An 18,557-nucleotide genomic window follows, 5' to 3' on the forward strand; every position below is an offset into this window, starting at 1 on the left:
TTGTTTTTTTATCATAAATTTAAAATTCTATTAATGATTTTTTTGATATTAATAAAGTCATGCATTATTGTAATTGTTTTTTATATTCTACTTAACAGCAAAGTCATTGGAGATGAACAATTAAGCATTTTACTACATATTGTACTGTATGTATAACTTGCGTGTGACAAATAAAAACAATAATGAAAAAAAGATTTGATTCAGTATGAGCTAAGTGAATAGGCTCTCCTCCTACTCCAGTAACTACTGAGCTGAGCAGCTATGAACCAAATTCTTTGAAGACTCGCCCAAACACCCCCACCCCCTATTTTAATTCTTCTGCTGCGCAACTTTAAAGCATAATTCAAAGAAAATTAACATCTGAGATTTGGCAGGAAAATAAAATGAGAATCAGGTCCTCTGTTCTTATCTTATCTTATATTTCTTCCCCTGCTCCAAAGACCTAATGCAGTTTCATGGCTTGTACAAAATCATGCAGTAAGTATCTCATACTCTTTACAAATAAGTTGCAAGTTTGTTTGTTGTTACATTGATACCTTGGTTACAAAAAATGGGTGTTTCCGGCCAAGTGCGACACCTGCCAGATGTGTATACTGTATTCCCTAAAAGATATATAATCTTTATATCTTGCTAGAAAGGGGATATTTACTAACACGAATAGCAGTAATTAAATAACTACCTATATGGAAATCAATGGCATATAATCTACTTCCTTTTACACTTTGCAACATTTGTTTATAATATTGCAGATTGCCCACGAATGGAAAGATTGCCAACTGGCTCAGGGTTCACTAGAACGGTGACTCTGTCTAACATAACCAAACATGAACACTAGGCTCATTTTCTCCAGGTATTTTGTTAACTGGAATATTTGTTTTCCTATTCTACATCATCAACTGGAAATATTTCAATTATAATGTTGACTAGACTTTATATTGTCAAAATTTGTTTACATTCATTATTTTGATGAATTCTGTTTTATGGCATTTTAACATGTATATACTCTTATGGGAATGATCTCACAACTTCAGAGAGTTGGCTCACACCCAATTACGAAAGGTTTCAGAATCATCCATCCATTTTCCAACCCGCTGAATCCGAACATAGGGTCACAGGGGTCTGCTGGAGCCAATCCCAGCCAACACAGGGCACAAGGCAGGAACCAATCCCGGGCAGGGTGCCAACCCACCGCAGGGTTTCAGAATCATGCCAGATAATATCAACAATAAACGGTTTATAACTACCTAATTGCATCTATAATGGCAGCCACAAGAAAAAATTAAAATATGAAACTCAGTAGGTTTAACTAAATAGAAGCGCTACATTGATTAATTACAACTAATTACAGGTGTGCTAAAAATATTTTGGAATAAATAATTGAATATCTTTAGCTTTCTTAAATACTCACAGTAGCGTTGTCAACCTGAAACTCTTAAAAAAGCTTTACCAACTAGAAATGATCTGTCAGGAAAATAGACTTTTAATTTTGAGTGAAACATGGCTCAGTAGTAATGAAGCTCCCATGCTAACTGAGACAGTCCCTCCAAATTTTAACTTTCTGTACTCTGTTCATTAAGGAAATAAAAAAAGATGGCTTGGCAAAATTTATCTCAGTTTAAATTTGTTAACACAATAATCTTGGCAATCTAGCTTCTTCTGAATACTCTGCTGTATTAAAGGTGTTTTGAGTGTCCCTGCGTTTACAATTTATCGTACCCCAAAAGTAATGCCTTGTTTATTCACAAATTCTTAAGTCTGTGATCTATCACAACATATTTTTAACATGTTTTTAGCTAACTGGATTCTTGCATGAATTACTAAATAATTATAATACATGGTCTGATCTTGTCTGATCTCAACCACTGTAAGTTGAAATAATCTGCTAAAACACATATAAACAATTGTGATTCTTCTTATTAATATCTAATACATCATTTGGACATTCAAAGTCCAGGATGGAAAAAGTATATGAACTTCCAGACTCTCAAAAATGTAACGGCAGTCAGGTGTTCCAAACAGAGACATGAAATTTCCGGTGTGGCTTAGAGGTGCTCTATCCTATCATTAAGATGCAATCTTTGGATATTGACAGAGTCAGTTTTTCTCAAAGACCTGTTCATGTGAACAGAAAAAGTAGAGACTGTTTGAAAAAATCAAGCTAGGAAAGTCTACAAAAAGCATTTTGAAGGGCCTGGGTGTTTATCAAGACAAAATGTATACAAAAAGGAAATTTTACACTATTGTCACACTCTATAAGGGTGTGTGTTCTGTAAATATTGTATGCAAGACAGATGTATTTAATTATGAAGAAGGCCAAACAGAAGCCAAGAGTATCAACAAACATCCTTCTGGAATCTCTTGAACCTGCCATTGTACACTACCAGCCAAATGTTTGGACACACCCAGACATTTTCATGTTGTTGATAAAACATTGATATCCTTTTTTTATTAAGATTGATTTAAAAATGCAACCAAGACATTACTAGTGTTGCCTATGGCTTTTACTACTTGAAATGACCAATTTTTAATTTATTATTTATTAATCACAGAGGACTGCAAAGCCCCATTTTCAGCATTTTCTTTAATTAGTTATGTTTACTTGATAATTGGTTATTAGAGTTGTCTTTTCAATTAGTGTTTACATGAGCTTCAATAACCTGATTATCTACAGAAACCGGATTTCTAAAATGCCATTGAAACCTTTATCCCAAATAGAAAAATTGGATCATTGGCCTCTGAGAAACCAGATTATCAGAGGTAGATTTCTCTGTAAATAAACTGATTATGTGGCCATGAAAACCCTTATTTGTTATTATTGTTAATAATTTTGTAGTCTGTGCATGCCTGTTGAACTCTGTCAGCCTAAGAATGTATTTTATTTGCCATCACTTTAAGCAGCTATAGGTAGAAGCATCCACAAAATACATTTCCATAGGCAAATGTTTGGGTAAACGCATTATTCCTTCTCAAGGCTGAAATAATCTGTCTCAATATTTCATAAATTACTAAAGCTGTGTTGATGAGCTGAACTTGCAGAGCTAAACTCATCAACACAATCTCAAGGGCAGCAAGATACCATGTTAAAAGTAATGTGCGTTACATAGTCTGATTGCTTTTTAAAGCAATGAGTAACTTAATGAAGCACTTATCTTACTGAAGTAAAAATACCTGAATTACTATTCCAGCAGCATGGATTGTAAGGCAAGAACAAATTCTGGCCTTTTGCAGGGCTGAATCATACAGCAAAGCAGAAAAGAGTTTGCTGCATGCAACCTGGTAATGGAAACCTATAAATACTCGTAAAGCATCAATTAGACTAAACAAATCTAAAAAACACAAGAAAATTATCACAGGCATCATGCTTATTTTCTGATTCACGGTGGCCAATGATGATCTTTAACTTTTTTTTGCACACATTAATGACGCTGGAGCATTTTGTCAAAGGAGAACTCCAGAAGATTACTTGTGCATGTTGTAAAAACATAAAATGATGTAATTGAACAAAATGTATGTGTGTAAGTACAGAAAATAGGACAGAATGATCAAACTTGTTTGTGTTTTGCGTACGTGACAAAAAGCATATATACTTTCTGGAAGTTTTCTTTCAATGATGTGTGTGACAAGAAAATATACCTTTAGGGTAAGGACTTTACCAATTGGAATAAAACAAAATGAGTCAGGACGCTATTTTTATTGCTTACGTGGTCAACGATCAGGAGACTAGAAAGGTATAAAAGAGCAAGGATATCTGCGCTCGAGGCAGATGAAGTGCGGTGTCCTAGGACTGTATTTCTCTGTCATTTTACCCTTGTCTGGTATGTATCAATAAAAGGTTTTTACTAATTTTAATTTTCTTCTGTCTTCAGTCACAAAAAGTGTCCACAGTTTTTTGGCGCCCGGACGTGGGGCAAGAGACGGCCGGTCGACTCCTCCAGCGAGACCATTTCAGTGATCCGTCTTACCAGCGGACTGCCGTCAACTTGAGCGCTCCGGCAGCAGAGCATGCAGCTCCGGCAAAAGTTAGGACTGCCCTGTCCTGAAACAGTTCTTGCGTGAGGAGCCCCTGGTCTCCTCTTTGCTACATCCACGGTGACTGAACGGATTTCCAGACAGAGCTTGCACACTTCCAGGCTGGGGTAAGCACCGGGGAATTTCCGAACATTTTTTTTTTTTTATTTTCTAAATTACGGGAGGGCGAGTTTCCTGTTGACCGTCTAGTCATATTCATATCTCAACGGGTTGCTTAAGGTGATGGAGACTTGACCCAAGCAGTTTGACGCATACGAAAGGTCTGACGAAAGGATACTGGCCTCACCCATATCCTAGACTCGGCTGGACGTATTGATGTAGTATTCTGCTGAACCGAATCGGACACGAAGTCACCTGAGCTGGAATCCGGGGATGTGAGCGGACAGGCTAACGGGACGAGTAACGGGGTGGTATATATATGTATGGAAACATAAACAGAAAAAGAGCACAGATTGCAGGATTGCTGTTAGGACGGAATAAATAAATCTACATACTAATAGGAATACCGTGTTCTCCTGGGAACTGGGACAGGACCAATAGTTAGGTGTCTCCCCTTGGGACTAAAGAAGGGAACAGTAAGGGAACAGTGAGTGGCACACTTAATACCTCGCTGATTCATACGTACAAGGGATTAGACGAATCAGTATATAGTTGGAAAATTAAATACAGGACCCGGGAGGGCAAGGGGACATAATGGGAACTTATAACAGTAAGCCTGTTAATCGCCGCACAGGGGGATCAAAATCATTAACGCTGGAAGAATTATTTTCGGAGGATCAACAGACGCCCCGTAAAAATGGGTCTCCTAGGAAATTTATAGAAAAGAAGACAGGTTTAGATTTCAAGAAGGCATGTAGGAAATGGAATAGACAGAGTGGTGGGCGTTGGCCGATAGAGGGGACAGGAGATGTAAGTGAAATACAGGAAGCTAGGAAGATCCTGTGTAGGAATAAGCAGGGTTGTTATAATAGTGGACCGTATCGAATGGATATGTTCGATAGATGGGAATTAGTAATAAAAGACAGAAATTTAGAAGCAGTACAGAAACAGAATGAATTGTTGCGGGCAAATGAGGGAAAGGCTAAAAAGGAGAAAGAGGAATTACTAATTACATTACAGAAAGTTCAGACAGGCACTGAACCACAGGCAGACGGGAGGAAAAGGAAGAATAATCCAAATAAAGACCCCCTTTATCCTATTATTTTTTCCCCTCCTCAGTACCAACCTCAGGCACCTCCATTATCCCCTCCTCTATCCCCCATTCCGACTGCCCCCCCTGCACTACAACTGGCAGAAGTTTTCCCCCGATGATCCCCTAGGCACAGATCACTATGACCCACCCCGTACTAGACAAACCCCCGTCTCCAAATGCACTCGGAGTCAAACCTCCACTCACAAACCAGCTCCAACTTTTTTCTCTCCAACCTCTTCTGATCCTTCAATAGAAGTTCCCAATCCCCATTATAACCCTGCCCATCCAGCCGGACCCCAAAATCCCACAACAGTTATGATAAATCGGAACTGGGACATCCAAGAACTAAAGGATGTCGTGAATGCACTTCCAGATCCAAAGGAAGTAGGAGGACTAAAATTTGTTGAACAACTTGATCAGTTAGATAGCATGTATAAGCCTAACGCTGCTGAATGGACCCAGGTACTTCGTCGAAAGCTTGGGACCACATGGGCCACTGTTAGCAGGGGTGTCCGCAATGACGTTCCATGGGTATGGAACCCAGCTTTAACTCAAGGACAGGGGATTGGTGGAGAAGGCGAATTTAACCCACAATGGGAGGCGTTGAGACAAAATATTGCAGAAAAATATAAAAAAGGAACGGACTGGTCCCTTATTTCTGCTGCAAAACAAAAGAGAGACGAGACGGTTGATGAATGGGCACATAGGATTCAAGACCTTATGGCTAATCACTCGGGCTTGGAAAATGTTGATGACCGCACCCGAGCTGCAGTTCCACCTTTTGTTTCCGGTTTGCGCCTTGATATACAAAACAAGGTCCGCACTTCCTGTATTGAGTGGGAAAGTGCCGCGTTTGATGAAGTCAAACGACATGCTGAACATGCCGAAAAACAAACTAAGCAGAAGGAATCGGACTCTCATGCCAAATTATTGGCAGCACAGATGAACTATTATACCAGGAATACTCCTGACCGAGGCCGAGGATATGGCATTAGAGGAAGGGGACGAGGAAGAGGACGAGGTGGTTTTAGAGCTCCTCCTGTTGACCACAATAAGAATCCTTTTATTTCCCTCTCCCTTTAATCCCAATGTTAATTCCTACTCTTGCTACGCCTGTGGTGAAACTGGACATTTTCGTCGGGAGTGCCCTCACAGACAGCAACAGCCCCCGCCTCCCCCTATTCCACCTGTTTTTTCTGACACCCCTGACCAACAATACTGGCCATAGGAAAACGCAGGGACCTCCAGCCACTCTTTTCAACTACCTTTGCTCACCCATAATTCAGAGACTGATCCTTTACTGACATTGTTCGTTGATGGCACTGAGACTATTTTCTTAATCGACACTGGTGCCACTCGATCTACCCTCTCGCTGGCAAAGGTCCCTGCCTCGAACGAGACTGTTACTGTGCTTACTGCTTCTGGACAACCTCACCTTCTTCAAGTATCAAAACCTCTTCAAGTCCAGTCACGTCCTGGCGGACATACCTTACTGCATCGTTTTCTTTTAAATCAGCTCTGTCCAGTTAACCTTTTAGGAAGAGATCTCATGACAAAACTTTCTCTTTCTATTTCTATGACTGACAAAGGTTTTTTCTGTTCTACCCCCAAGTTGTTGTGTCAAATTGCCCCTTACCCCAAACCCTCTTTTGCAGCTTGGACTTTAGATATTTCCCCACACACCATTCTCCTCAAAGCCCTACACTCTTTTTCCCCTTGTCTCTTTCCCAATTTACAGGCCCCTGACATTTTACACTGTACTGCCCAATACTTCCCTATAGAAGTAGACACCCCCTGGCTAGAATCTTTCCTTACTTCTGGTACTCGCCCCGAAACTCTTCACATCTCCTGTGTTTTTATTTCATCCACAAAGGCAGCTGCTTCTGTTCATCTTACATGCTTACAGCATATATATTATCTTGGCGGCTCAGTGCCTCATATTTCCTTAGCTAAATCACGCACTGTTAAATGGGGGGAAATAGGACCATGGGTAGAAAAATGCCTTGAAAGAACAGACTGGTTACAAGTTACTCCAGGTATTTTTGATACTCCTGACCGTTTAATAACTAAAGTGGTGCTTCAAACTGATTTTTTAGTACATCGCGCTTTGTGCCGTCCTTCCTCTTTTGCTTGTTCATTGCAAACCACTTTCCCTTCTTGGCTCTCTATGCTCCCTGATTCACTATGGTCCCAGGGAAAGAATGATTATGGAAGGATAGCCCATTGTGAGCCTCTGGTGATCCACCCGAAATCCTCCTTCCGCCCGCACCGTGCCCAATATCCTCTGTCTCCCGAAGCAGAGGCTGGCATCTCCGCCGTACATTCCGATCTCGTCAAACGCGGTGCCATTATTCCAATTGAATACTCTCCAGTCAATTCCCCCATTCTACCTGTAAAAAAGGCTGACGGTTCATGGCGTTTCGTACAAGACTTGCGACAAGTAAATTCTGCCATCTTCCCTAGGGCCCCTATCGTCCCTAATCCTTCCACTATCCTCTCTACTATCCCTCCTTACGCTCGGTACTTCTCCGTTATTGACCTAGCTAATGCTTTCTTTTCTATCCCTGTACACCCTGATTCTCAATTTTGGTTTGCTTTTACTTTCCAAAACCGCCGTTGGACATGGACCGTCATGCCTCAGGGATACACTGAAGCCCCTTGTGTATATGGACAAGCTCTTGCCCAAAATTTTAGAAGGCTTTTGGCCGGACGGGATACAGTATGTAGATGATATGTAGCGCTACGGAAGAAGATTGTACAAAAGATACCCAGAAATTGTTGCTGTTTTTGGGGGACAATGGCCATAAAGTTTCTAAAGTTAAGCTGCAGCTAATCAAAACAACTGTAAAATATCTAGGTCATGACATTACGTATGGAACAAGAGCTCTCTCTAGCGATCGCATTACAGCCATCCAAAATCTTCCTAGACCGGTCACAAAACAACAGGTTATGTCTGTTTTAGGTATTCTGGGCTACTGCAGACAGTGGGTTCTAAATTTTACTGAAAGAGCACAGCCGTTGCAACAATTGGCTAATACTCCTGGCATCCCCCTTTCTGGCCAGGTCCAATGGAATGAACAGGCTGAGAAGGCTCTCTGTAACCTAAAAACTGCTCTTCTATCTGCGCCCGCGCTTAGTTTGCCTGATCATTCTCGTCCATTCACTTTGTTCGTGGACGAAAAGCAGGGATTTATGAATGCAGTACTGACGCAACAACATGGAGATAAACAAAGACCGGTGGCTTATTTTTCTAAAAAACTGGATCCAGTGGCCGCAGCACTTCCTCCGTGTCTTCGTGCTGTGGCTGCAACAACAGAAGCTGTATTAGCAAGCACGGATGTAGTTCTCATGAGCCCCCTAACAGTTAAAGTGCCTCACGCTGTACATTCTATCCTAGTACAAGCCAAAACTTCACATCTCAACCAGTTACGCAGTGGTCCAAGGGGACCGCCTGCTGGAAGCAAATCGAATTTCATCAAGCTTGAGTGCACAAGCAGCTGAACTCGTAGCACTCACTCGAGCATGTCAGCTGTCCGAAGGGAAGATCGTAACAATTTATACGGATTCCAGGTGTGCTTTTGGAGTCTGCCATGATCATGGAGCACTATGGAAACTAAGGGGATTTAAGACCAGTACTGGCAAACCCATCCAACATCAGAAATTGATCGAATCCCTTTTAGAAGCTATAACCAAACCATCGAAGCTAGCGATTGTTAAATGTCAAGCTCACACAGGAAAACAGGATCCTGTTAGCAAAGGAAATGAATTAGCTGACCACTTTGCTAAAGAGGCTGCATATAATAACACACCAATTTCTTTATTCCAACAGAGAAAATGACCAGGACCCTGATAATCAAATTATTTCTTTACAGAGTGCAGCCACGGATATCGAAAGGAGAAAATGGTCCAAAGAAGGGTCCCTCTCTGATGGAGTCTGGACTCATAAACACACTAACAAACCTTTTCTCCCAAAAGCCTCTTTCCCAGGAATGGCAAAAATCGCCCATGGCCTCGATCACGCAGGTAGAGATGCCATGGTTCGAGAGTTGAAAAACATTGGGAAGCTGTAGGTTTCTCTACATATGCAGAGCAATTTTGCAGACGCTGTGCAATATGTCAAAAGTTTAATGTGGGAAAAGGTACCCAGGTAAGTCCCGCCGTTACCCCTAATCCAATGGGTCCGTTTGAACACCTCCAAATGGATTTCATTGAACTAACCCCACCTAAAGGGTACCGATATTGTCTTGTGATTGTCGATGTGTTCTCCCGATGGGTAGAGGCTTTCCCTTCAAAACACAACGATGCCAAAACAGTAGCTAAAGCACTAATTAAAGAAATTATTCCAAGATGGGGTATCCCTCAAAAGTTACAAACAGATAATGGCACTCATTTTGTGAACTCCGTTATAAATGAATTAACCACCTGGCTCCAAATTAATGTGCACCATTATTGTAAATACCATCCCCAAAGCGGAGGCATCGTAGAACGATGCAATGGCACTTTAAAAGCTAAACTCGCAAAAATTTGTGAACAAACTAATTTATCATGGCCGGATGCACTACCCTTAGCTTTAATGGGACTAAGGGGACGGACACACCGACAACTGGGACTATCGCCGTTTGAGATTCTGACCGGACGTCCCATGCCCATTGGCATGGTTGTAGGAAATGTGAATTTGCATACTGTGGACAATGATCTTCTCTCTAGTCTTGCAGGTCTCCGAACCTCATTGAAGGAAGTGCACCAGCAGGGTAATCAAGCCTGGAGGACCAGCCCACCTTCTAAGGATTTACCAATTCCCTTGGGCACCTGGATCCTGGTTCGAGATACTCGGAGGAAACACTGGCATCAGCCTAGGTGGAGAGGACCATTCCAAATTCTTCTATCCACACCACATGCCGTGAAAGTCGAAGGACTGCCTGCCTGGATCCACGCATCGCATTGCAAGAAATGGCTATCTTAAAAATACTTTTTCTGTTGACTGTTACCCGCACCCTCTCGGGCTACCCAAGGATGGGTGGTGATCTCTATCTAAGTACTTTACCGCCTCTATGGAAAGGGCACATATGCTACATGAGGAGCACATGTCTCGTATAGCTTCTTCCATTTTCTCCTCCCAAACCCCTTTCCCCCCCCCCCTTCCTCTTCATCAACCATTTCAATTTAATTCTACTGCCCACATCATTTTGTTCAAAAAGGGAGGAGTGTAAAAACATAAAATGATGTAATTGAACAAAATGTATGTGTGTAAGTACAGAAAATAGGACAGAATGATCAAACTTGTTTGTGTTTTGCGTACGTGACAAAAAGCATATATACTTTCTGGAAGTTTTCTTTAATGATGTGTGTGACAAGAAAATATACCTTTAGGGTAAGGACTTTACCAATTGGAATAATACAAAATGAGTCAGGACGCTATTTTTATTGCTTACGTGGTCAACGATCAGGAGACTAGAAAGGTATAAAAGAGCAAGGATATCTGCGCTCGAGGCAGATGAAGTGCGGTGTCCTAGGACTGTATTTCTCTGTCATTTTACCCTTGTCTGGTATGTATCAATAAAAGGTTTTTACTAATTTTAATTTTCTTCTCTGTCTTCAGTCACAAAAAGTGTCCACAATGTAAATGTGGATTGTTGAGGAATTGTTGCACCTATCAACACTGCAATCCTGAGCTGGCATTTTCAGAAATATACAGCTATGGAGAGCACTTTCAAAATTCTTCATTTATAGGGATTAAAAATGCTGGGGTATTGTGGACAAAAGGCAAAAACTAAGACTAATGTCTGTGTTTTTAAATGAAAATGTACAGTAGTAGTGTGGACATGACCTTGGACAGCAAATTCAACCACTGAAAATCAAAATATCCGAAAAAAACAGCCGATATTATAGTCGATATTTTTTTAGCTTTTTATTAAAAATGACAAGGTTTTCTGGCTAAGTGATTTTCAATTACTCTTCTACTTTAGTTATAGAAGACACTTTCAAACTTTCTATATCTATATACGTTTCTCTCTATAAACTTTTCTGAAAAATCAGCTTCAGTATCACTCAAATTTTTTGCAAGTCCTAGTGACTGTATTTCAGGAACATAAGTTATTACACTTGTGTTTCCGGAGATCAATTTTAGACCCCTTATTATCCTTACATTACATGCTAATTTTAGGCCAGATCATTCTAAACAGAAGGTAAATTGCCATAAGCTATGGAAACACAAAGCTTTACCTTATCAAGAGCATCAAATTCCCAGAGGCTCTCAACCTAGATTTTCATTATTGACCGTGTAAGCAGCAAATTCTTTAACCTTAACAAGGTAAAAAGAGAAAGTGTAATTTCTGGGCGCAGTAAAGAAATGTGAGGACGTTTGAGCGAAAGCAGTTTTGTCTTGCAAGTCCAGCCAGAAGGGCATGGCACTATAGAATTAAAGGAGCATTTTAAAATCACATATTAATACTAAGACTTAATTTTTTATTTAAGAAACAGCATGAATTGAATCTTCTGTATTAATGCAATATAGTGAACAATTAAAATCAGAGACAACTTAAAGAATCTTGACAAAAAAAACAAATTGAGCACATTTCATCAGTACTGCATCACTACATTGGTAGCCTTTGGTATATAATTTGAAAGTTATTGTGGACTTTGGACAAAGTGAATAATGTGTGGTGTGCTGCTGCTTGAAGAACTTAAAATTAAACTAAATTAGTAATTACTTACCCAATGTCAATCAGTGGTGGCTTTTCCCGTCCCCTTCTGTAACAAAGATATATTTCTGGGCTCTTGAGACTGCCATGGTTCAGGTTTGCTGGCTGTCCTGTGTAGGTTGTTTCAATACAAGTAAATCCTTCTGGGACGGTTTCACCTGCAGATTTGATGATAACTGCTAGATCTGTAATAGGTGCTTTGGGACCAGTGGACTTTGTTTCGGAGAGGCTGATCTCCTGGTCTAGGGGAGTAGATGTGTCCGTGAGTCCAGCCACAACAAAATAGTCTGTGACTCGGGGGGCTTTGTCTTCTATCATGGCTGGTGGACCTAAATGTTATTTAAAAAACAAAAAAAAAAATCTGAGTTAAGAGTCATCAGGACAAAGAAGATAACATTTCATATTTATTTGCATTTCTTAACTACTTCTTTCAGCAGATAGGCTAGCATTAAAGAATACAGGTCCAAGAAGCAGTGATACTATTCAAATTCATTTTACATGACCTGTCACACTTCCACTAACACTGCTTCAACTATCCTGCTGTTTCAGTTCACTTATTTGTGGGCTTTGTTTGAGGAAAATAAAACTTGTACATAAAAGTATAATAGAGGTGTATGCTTCAAAGCTTGTTACTACAGCACCAATTGTTTCATGTACAATCCCCTAAACCACCAAAGCACCAAAATATATCCGCCAGTTTGGTGTAGATATACTGTTCAATTATTGATTTAATCACCCCATACAGTAAACTCTTATTGCTGGAATTTATTTACAGCCAAAGGGGTAATAAGTCTTGTAGTTTTAGTGGGAAAGAATGTTTAGGCATAATGGCACAATGATAAAGGTACAGCTGTTTTATACATCATCAACTGTAATTTCTTCATCTGTATTTAATAACAACTAGGGGGCTTTGGCCCCTGCTCACTTCGCTCGCCAACTCCCGTGTTTGGTTTTTCGGATACACACTTTTAAGATTTTTTTTTTTCTTTGAATTGTTGCTATTTCATTAGTTTCACTTTTATTTCAGAACTTCTGTAAAAACAATATTTGGAATCTTTGGAGTCCCAATATGCCGAATCTTTTAAATGAGGTCAGTGAGATATGTGTTTAATGACTTTGTACCATAATTCAGGATAGGCTTCTCTGTTTGGAATTTTAGCACAGACAAAACAATCTACATCATCAGCAGTTAATAATTTTTTTTTGCAAAGTAACCAATAAATGTATGTGAGGTAAACCCCGTTTTTTGAAATTCTCTGACTTAAACTTTAAAGCCTTACAATATTTACATACTTCTGACATATCGCCTATGTCCATATATTCGATCTCTATTCATCTTTTCGTTATTTCTCCAAGTAATAATTTCTCTTTTTTTACGCTAATGCGATGTTTACTGTCTTTGTTTTGACAGTCGTTTTTTTTCTGCTTTCATATTCTGTATCTTGCTCAGCATGTGCATCGCGCCTACATTTTTTTTTTTTTTTTGTGTTTTGAATTCCAGTTTTCATTATCTCTAACCTGCTCTGCATGTGTTTGGCCCCCTTGTTTTTTAACCTCTTTATGACGTTTTACTTTGTTTTCTACTCGGTCTTTTATTTCTGACCTCGCTTTGTCCTGCTTTTTTTTCCAATGACACCTGGTCCATGGTATTTTCCCTTTTTCGAGGAATAATTTCCGGTTGTTTGTGCTACTGCGATCTTTCCTTTTTTTTTTTTTTTTTCTAATTTTCCTTCTTTCATATCCTTTAACTTTCTCCACATGTGTATCGCGGCAACTTTTTTTTTTTTTTTTGAGCCTTTCAAATTCCACTGCTTTCATAATCTCTAACCTGCTCTGCATGTGTATAGCGCCAACGTTTGTGAATGTCTTTATGAAATTCTACTTTGTCTTTTACTCTGTGTTTTAATTCTGAGCCCGATTGGACGTGCTTTTTTTCAATTCCACTTGTTCCGGGCTGATAATTACTTTCCTTATTTTCTGAACTTGCACCTAGAGTATTCTTTTTTGCTGTTTGCCTCTCCAATGCTTTTGAGTCTCTTTTCTCCGTGCTGCTTTCTTCTTCACTTAGTCATCGACGTTGCATTTAGAACGTATTGTCCTTATACACTTTATATGTGCTGAGACCCTGGATCTGTGTATGCTCAGATTCTTTAGATGATTGAATGTTCTGCAGCCCGTTGTCTTATTTGATATTGGTTGTAAGTAGGGCGTGTCTTGCAAGAATCTCATGTTCTACGTCATCGCGAGACAGTCCTGGGTCAATCTCTTGGCACAAAGTCTCATGTTTAAGGTCCCTGCGAGACACTCCATGGCCATTCTCTTTCTTCTCGCGGGTCTTTTAAGTGTCTTCCGTGATCTTAACGTGAAGATCACATCTCGTCTTCCGTCTTTCTCTCCCAGGATTTTTTTTTTTTTATAATAGAGAGATAGTAAAATCTACTATGCTTAGTAAAGAAAACAGGCAAGACAAAAAGATGGGACTTGGTGCAAATAACAGAATAGTTATGGTAGATATAAGCTTGCTATTAAACTCAGCCACTGGGGACCCACAAACCAGTGTGTTTCTTTGTGCTGGTCCTAAGCCCGTATAAATGGGGGTAGGGTTATGTCAGGAAGCTCATCCAGTGTAAAAGTTTGCTAGATTAATATGAGGAGAACAATACAGATTTCCATGCCAGATTGGTCAAGGCCCAAGTTAACAATGACCACCAGTACTGTTAGCCAACGGGATGCCGAGGGAAATTGGACTACTGATGGCCGAAGGAGAAGAAAAGGGGGAAGGCATCTAGAGGCAGGAGGAGAGGAGGAAGGTTAGGAACTTTGAATGTTGGAAGTATGACTGGTAAAAGGAGAGAGTTAGTCGATATGAAGGAAGGTTAATATATTGTGCATGCAAGAGACCAGATGAAAGGTGAGTAAGGCTAAGTGCATTGGAGGTGGGTTCAAATTGTTCAACCATGGTGTGGATGGGAGGAGAAATGGGGTAGGGACCAGTAAGAAGAAACAGTATGTTGACAGTGTTTTGGAGGTGAAAAGAGTGTTGCACAGAGTGTTGATTATGAAGCTATAAATAGAAGGCAGTGTTTTGGAGATGAAAAGAGTGTTGATTATGAAGCTATAAATAGAAGATGTGATGATGAATGTTGTTAGTGCATATGCCCCACAAGTTGAGTTTGTGATGGATTCGAAAGAAAATTTCTGGAGAGAGAGAGGGAGAGAGAGTGGTGACTGGAGCGAATTTCAATGGATATGTTGGTGAAGGGAACAGAGGGGATGAGGAGGTGATGGGTGGGTATGGTGTCAAGTAGAGGAATGCAGAAGGTCAGATGGTAGTGGATTTTGTGAAAAAGATGGACATGGCTGTGGTGAATAAGGATTTTAAGAAGATGGAGGAAAACGGTGATACACAAGACTTAAGGAAGATGCACACAGGTGCATTATACCCTATGCCGGAGGTCAGTCTGAAGGAGATTGGAGACTGCAAAGTGGTTGAAGAGGAAAGTGTGGTTTGGAAGCAAAGGATGGTGGTCTATAGGATAACTTTGGAGATCAAGAAGAGGAGGAAAGTGAGGGCAGAGCTGAGGATCAAATGGTGGAAGTTGAAAAACTAAGACATTAGGGTGAAGTTCAGAGAGGAGGCAAAACAGGTGGCAGTGAAATGTTACCAGATACCTGGGTAAAAACAGCAGAAGTGGTAAGGGAGACAGCTAGAAGGGTGCTTTTGGTGTGACAGCTGGACAGAGGAAGGGAGACAAAGAAACCTGGTGGTGGAATGGGGAAATACAGGAGAGTATACAAAGGAAGAGGTTGGCAAAGAAGAGTGGGATAGTCAGAGAGATAAAGAAAACAGATAGGAGTACAAGCAGATAAGACGCAAGGTGAAGAGAGAGATAACAAAGGCTAAAGATAAGGCATATGATGAGTTGTATGATAGGCTAGACACTAAGGAGGAAGAAAAAGATGTACTGATTGGCTAGACAGTGGGACCAAGCTGGAAAAGATGAGCAGCAGGTTAGGGTGATAAAGGATAATGATGGAAACATACTCACAACAGCAGAGTACTTTGAGAGGTTGATGAATGAAGAGAATGACAGACAGAGAAGGTGGGATGATGTGGAGATAGTAAATCAGGAAGTGCAACGGATTAGCAAGGAGGAAATAAGGATAGCTATGAAGAGGATGAAGAATGGAAAGGCTGTTGATCCAGATGACATACCTGTGGAAGCATGGAGGTGTTTAGGAGAGGTGGCAGTGAAGCTTTTAACCAAACTGTTTAATGCAATCTTCCTAAGTAAGAGGATGTCTGAGAAGTGGAGAAGAAGTGTACTGGTACCGATTTTTAAGATCAAGGATGATGTGCAGAACTGTAGTACATACAGAGGGATAAAATTGATCAGCCACAGCATGAAGTTATGAGAAACAGTAGTGGAAACTAGGTTAGGGAGGTGATTAATGAGCAGCAGTATGGTTTCATGCTGGGAAAGAGCATTAAAGATGCAATGTTTGCTCTGAATGTTTTGATGGAGAAGTATAGAGAAGGCTAAACTGAGTTGTATTGCGTCTTTGTGGACTTAGAGAAAGCATATGACAGGGTGCCTAAAGAGGAGTTGTGGTATTGTATGAGGAAGTTGAGCGTGGCAGAGAAGTATGTAAGAGTGGTACAGGATATGTACGAGGGAAGTGAGACTGTGGTGAGGTCTGTGGTAGGAGTGATGGATGCATTTAAGGTGGAGGTGGGATTACATCAGGGATTGTCTCTGGGCCTTTTCATATTTTCAATGGTCATGGACAATCTGACAGAGGAGATTAGACAGGAGTTTCCATGGTCTAGGATGTTTGCGGATAACACTGGGATCTGTAACAAGAGAATGGGGCAGGTTGAGGAGACCCTGGAGAGGTGGAGATATGGTCTAGAGAAGGGAGGAATGAGAGTCTGTAGGACCAAGACAGAATACATGTATGTGAATGAGAGGGCGGTCAGAGTAAGGGTGAGGATGTAGGGAGTAGAGTTGGTGAAGGTGGATGAGTTTGAATACTTGGGATCAACAGTACAGAGTAATGGGGAGTGTGAAACAGGTGAATAAGAGAGTGTAGGCAGGGCGGAGTGGGTGGAGAAGATTGTCATGAGTGATTTGTGACACACAGGTACTGTCTGCTAGGTATATTGGGAGAAGGATACTAAGGATAGAGCTGCCAGACAAGAGGAAAAGAGGAAGGCCTAAGAGGAGGTTTACAGATGTAGTGAGAGGGGACATACCAGTGGTGGGTGTGACAGAGCAAGGAGCAGAGGACAGGAAGATATGTAGAAAGATTAAATTGCTGTGGCGACCCCTAACAGGAACAGACAAAAGAAGAAGATATATGCTTGTTATTGCCTTTTATATAGTACAGACAGATAGACAGATAATACTTTTGCAGCATGGTGGCCCCATGGAAAGTACAACGGTTTCATAGTTCAAGAGTCATGGGTTCAAATAGCATATCTTGTGTGGAGTCTACATGCTCTTCCAGTATCTGTGTAGGTTTTCCCCCAAAGAAATATGCTTTCCTCTTTAACATCCCAGTGGTGTGCTGGATAGGTTAATTAGCAAATACAAATTACTCCAATGTGAAGACGTGTGTGTTTATGTAACATATGATGAACAGGGTCCACGATTATAATATACTAGCAAAATACCCGCGCTTCGCAGCAGAGAAGTAGTGTGTTAAAGAGGTTATGAAAAAAAAAGGAAACATTTTAAAAATAACGTAACATGATTGTCAATGTAATTGTGTTGTCATTGTTATAAGTGTTGCTGTCTTTTATATATATATATATATATATATATATATATATATATATATATATATATATATATATATATATTATATATATATAATATACACACACACAAACATTTATATACATATACATATATATACATATCTACATATACACATATCTACATATATATACACACATACATAAACACACACATAAGACTTATTGACTGAAACGGGCTTTCACGAAAAAAGTTAGGGCTTTGCTACAGGATACACCCTCCACAAGTTAACCAAGTAAAAATAAAATATATATTTCTGTTTTATTTAAACCTTTTAAGTTCATATGCATAGCCCCATTTGGCTGTTTAATTTTTTTTTTCTTTCTTCAGTAATATTTAATCTCCTTAAAGAAAAAGAACATATCCATTTTACTTTTTTTGTATCTCTGTAGTAATATTTTAGTGTAAAAGAATAACCAGTATTTAAACCTTTTATGTTACTTTATACATTTATTTTACACAATGTTGAAAAATTAATAAGAAAGCTACATATTTTGGCAGCTGCTGCTTTCATTTTCAATGAAATGAAAAAAGCTCTCCAAGAGAAAACATCAATGAAGAAGAAACAGTTTGCACTATCTAAAAAGGAGAAACCCTCATTTATAAAAGTTTGCTGCAGATGACTTAACTGAAAATAAATGAATAGTTCCTATGTGTATAATACATATTTATCTATTTGACTTATGCCTTTATTCCACCAACTTACAACATCTGAGGTACAATTTGTTACATTACTTTTGTTTTTTGCAGCACAGGCAGGTGAAGTGACTTCCTCAGGGTCACACAGTGGTGTCAGTACCAGGATTTGAACTG

At 39.9% G+C, this 18,557-nt stretch overlaps 1 protein-coding gene across 1 annotated transcript in view; it reads right to left on the reverse strand.

The window, feature by feature from the left end:
- LOC114654947 (DENN/MADD domain containing 4C) overlaps positions 1 to 18,557 on the reverse strand; it is a 227,759-nt gene that overhangs the window by 134,526 nt on the left and 74,676 nt on the right. Inside the window, 1 exon segment of the mRNA XM_028805821.2 lies at positions 11,936 to 12,251. Within this exon segment, the coding sequence (XP_028661654.2) occupies positions 11,936 to 12,240 (305 nt within the window). The 5' untranslated portion in view covers positions 12,241 to 12,251.

Source organism: Erpetoichthys calabaricus, chromosome 7, assembly GCF_900747795.2.
Source record: "Erpetoichthys calabaricus chromosome 7, fErpCal1.3, whole genome shotgun sequence".
Classification (NCBI taxonomy): Eukaryota; Metazoa; Chordata; class Cladistia; order Polypteriformes; family Polypteridae; genus Erpetoichthys; species Erpetoichthys calabaricus.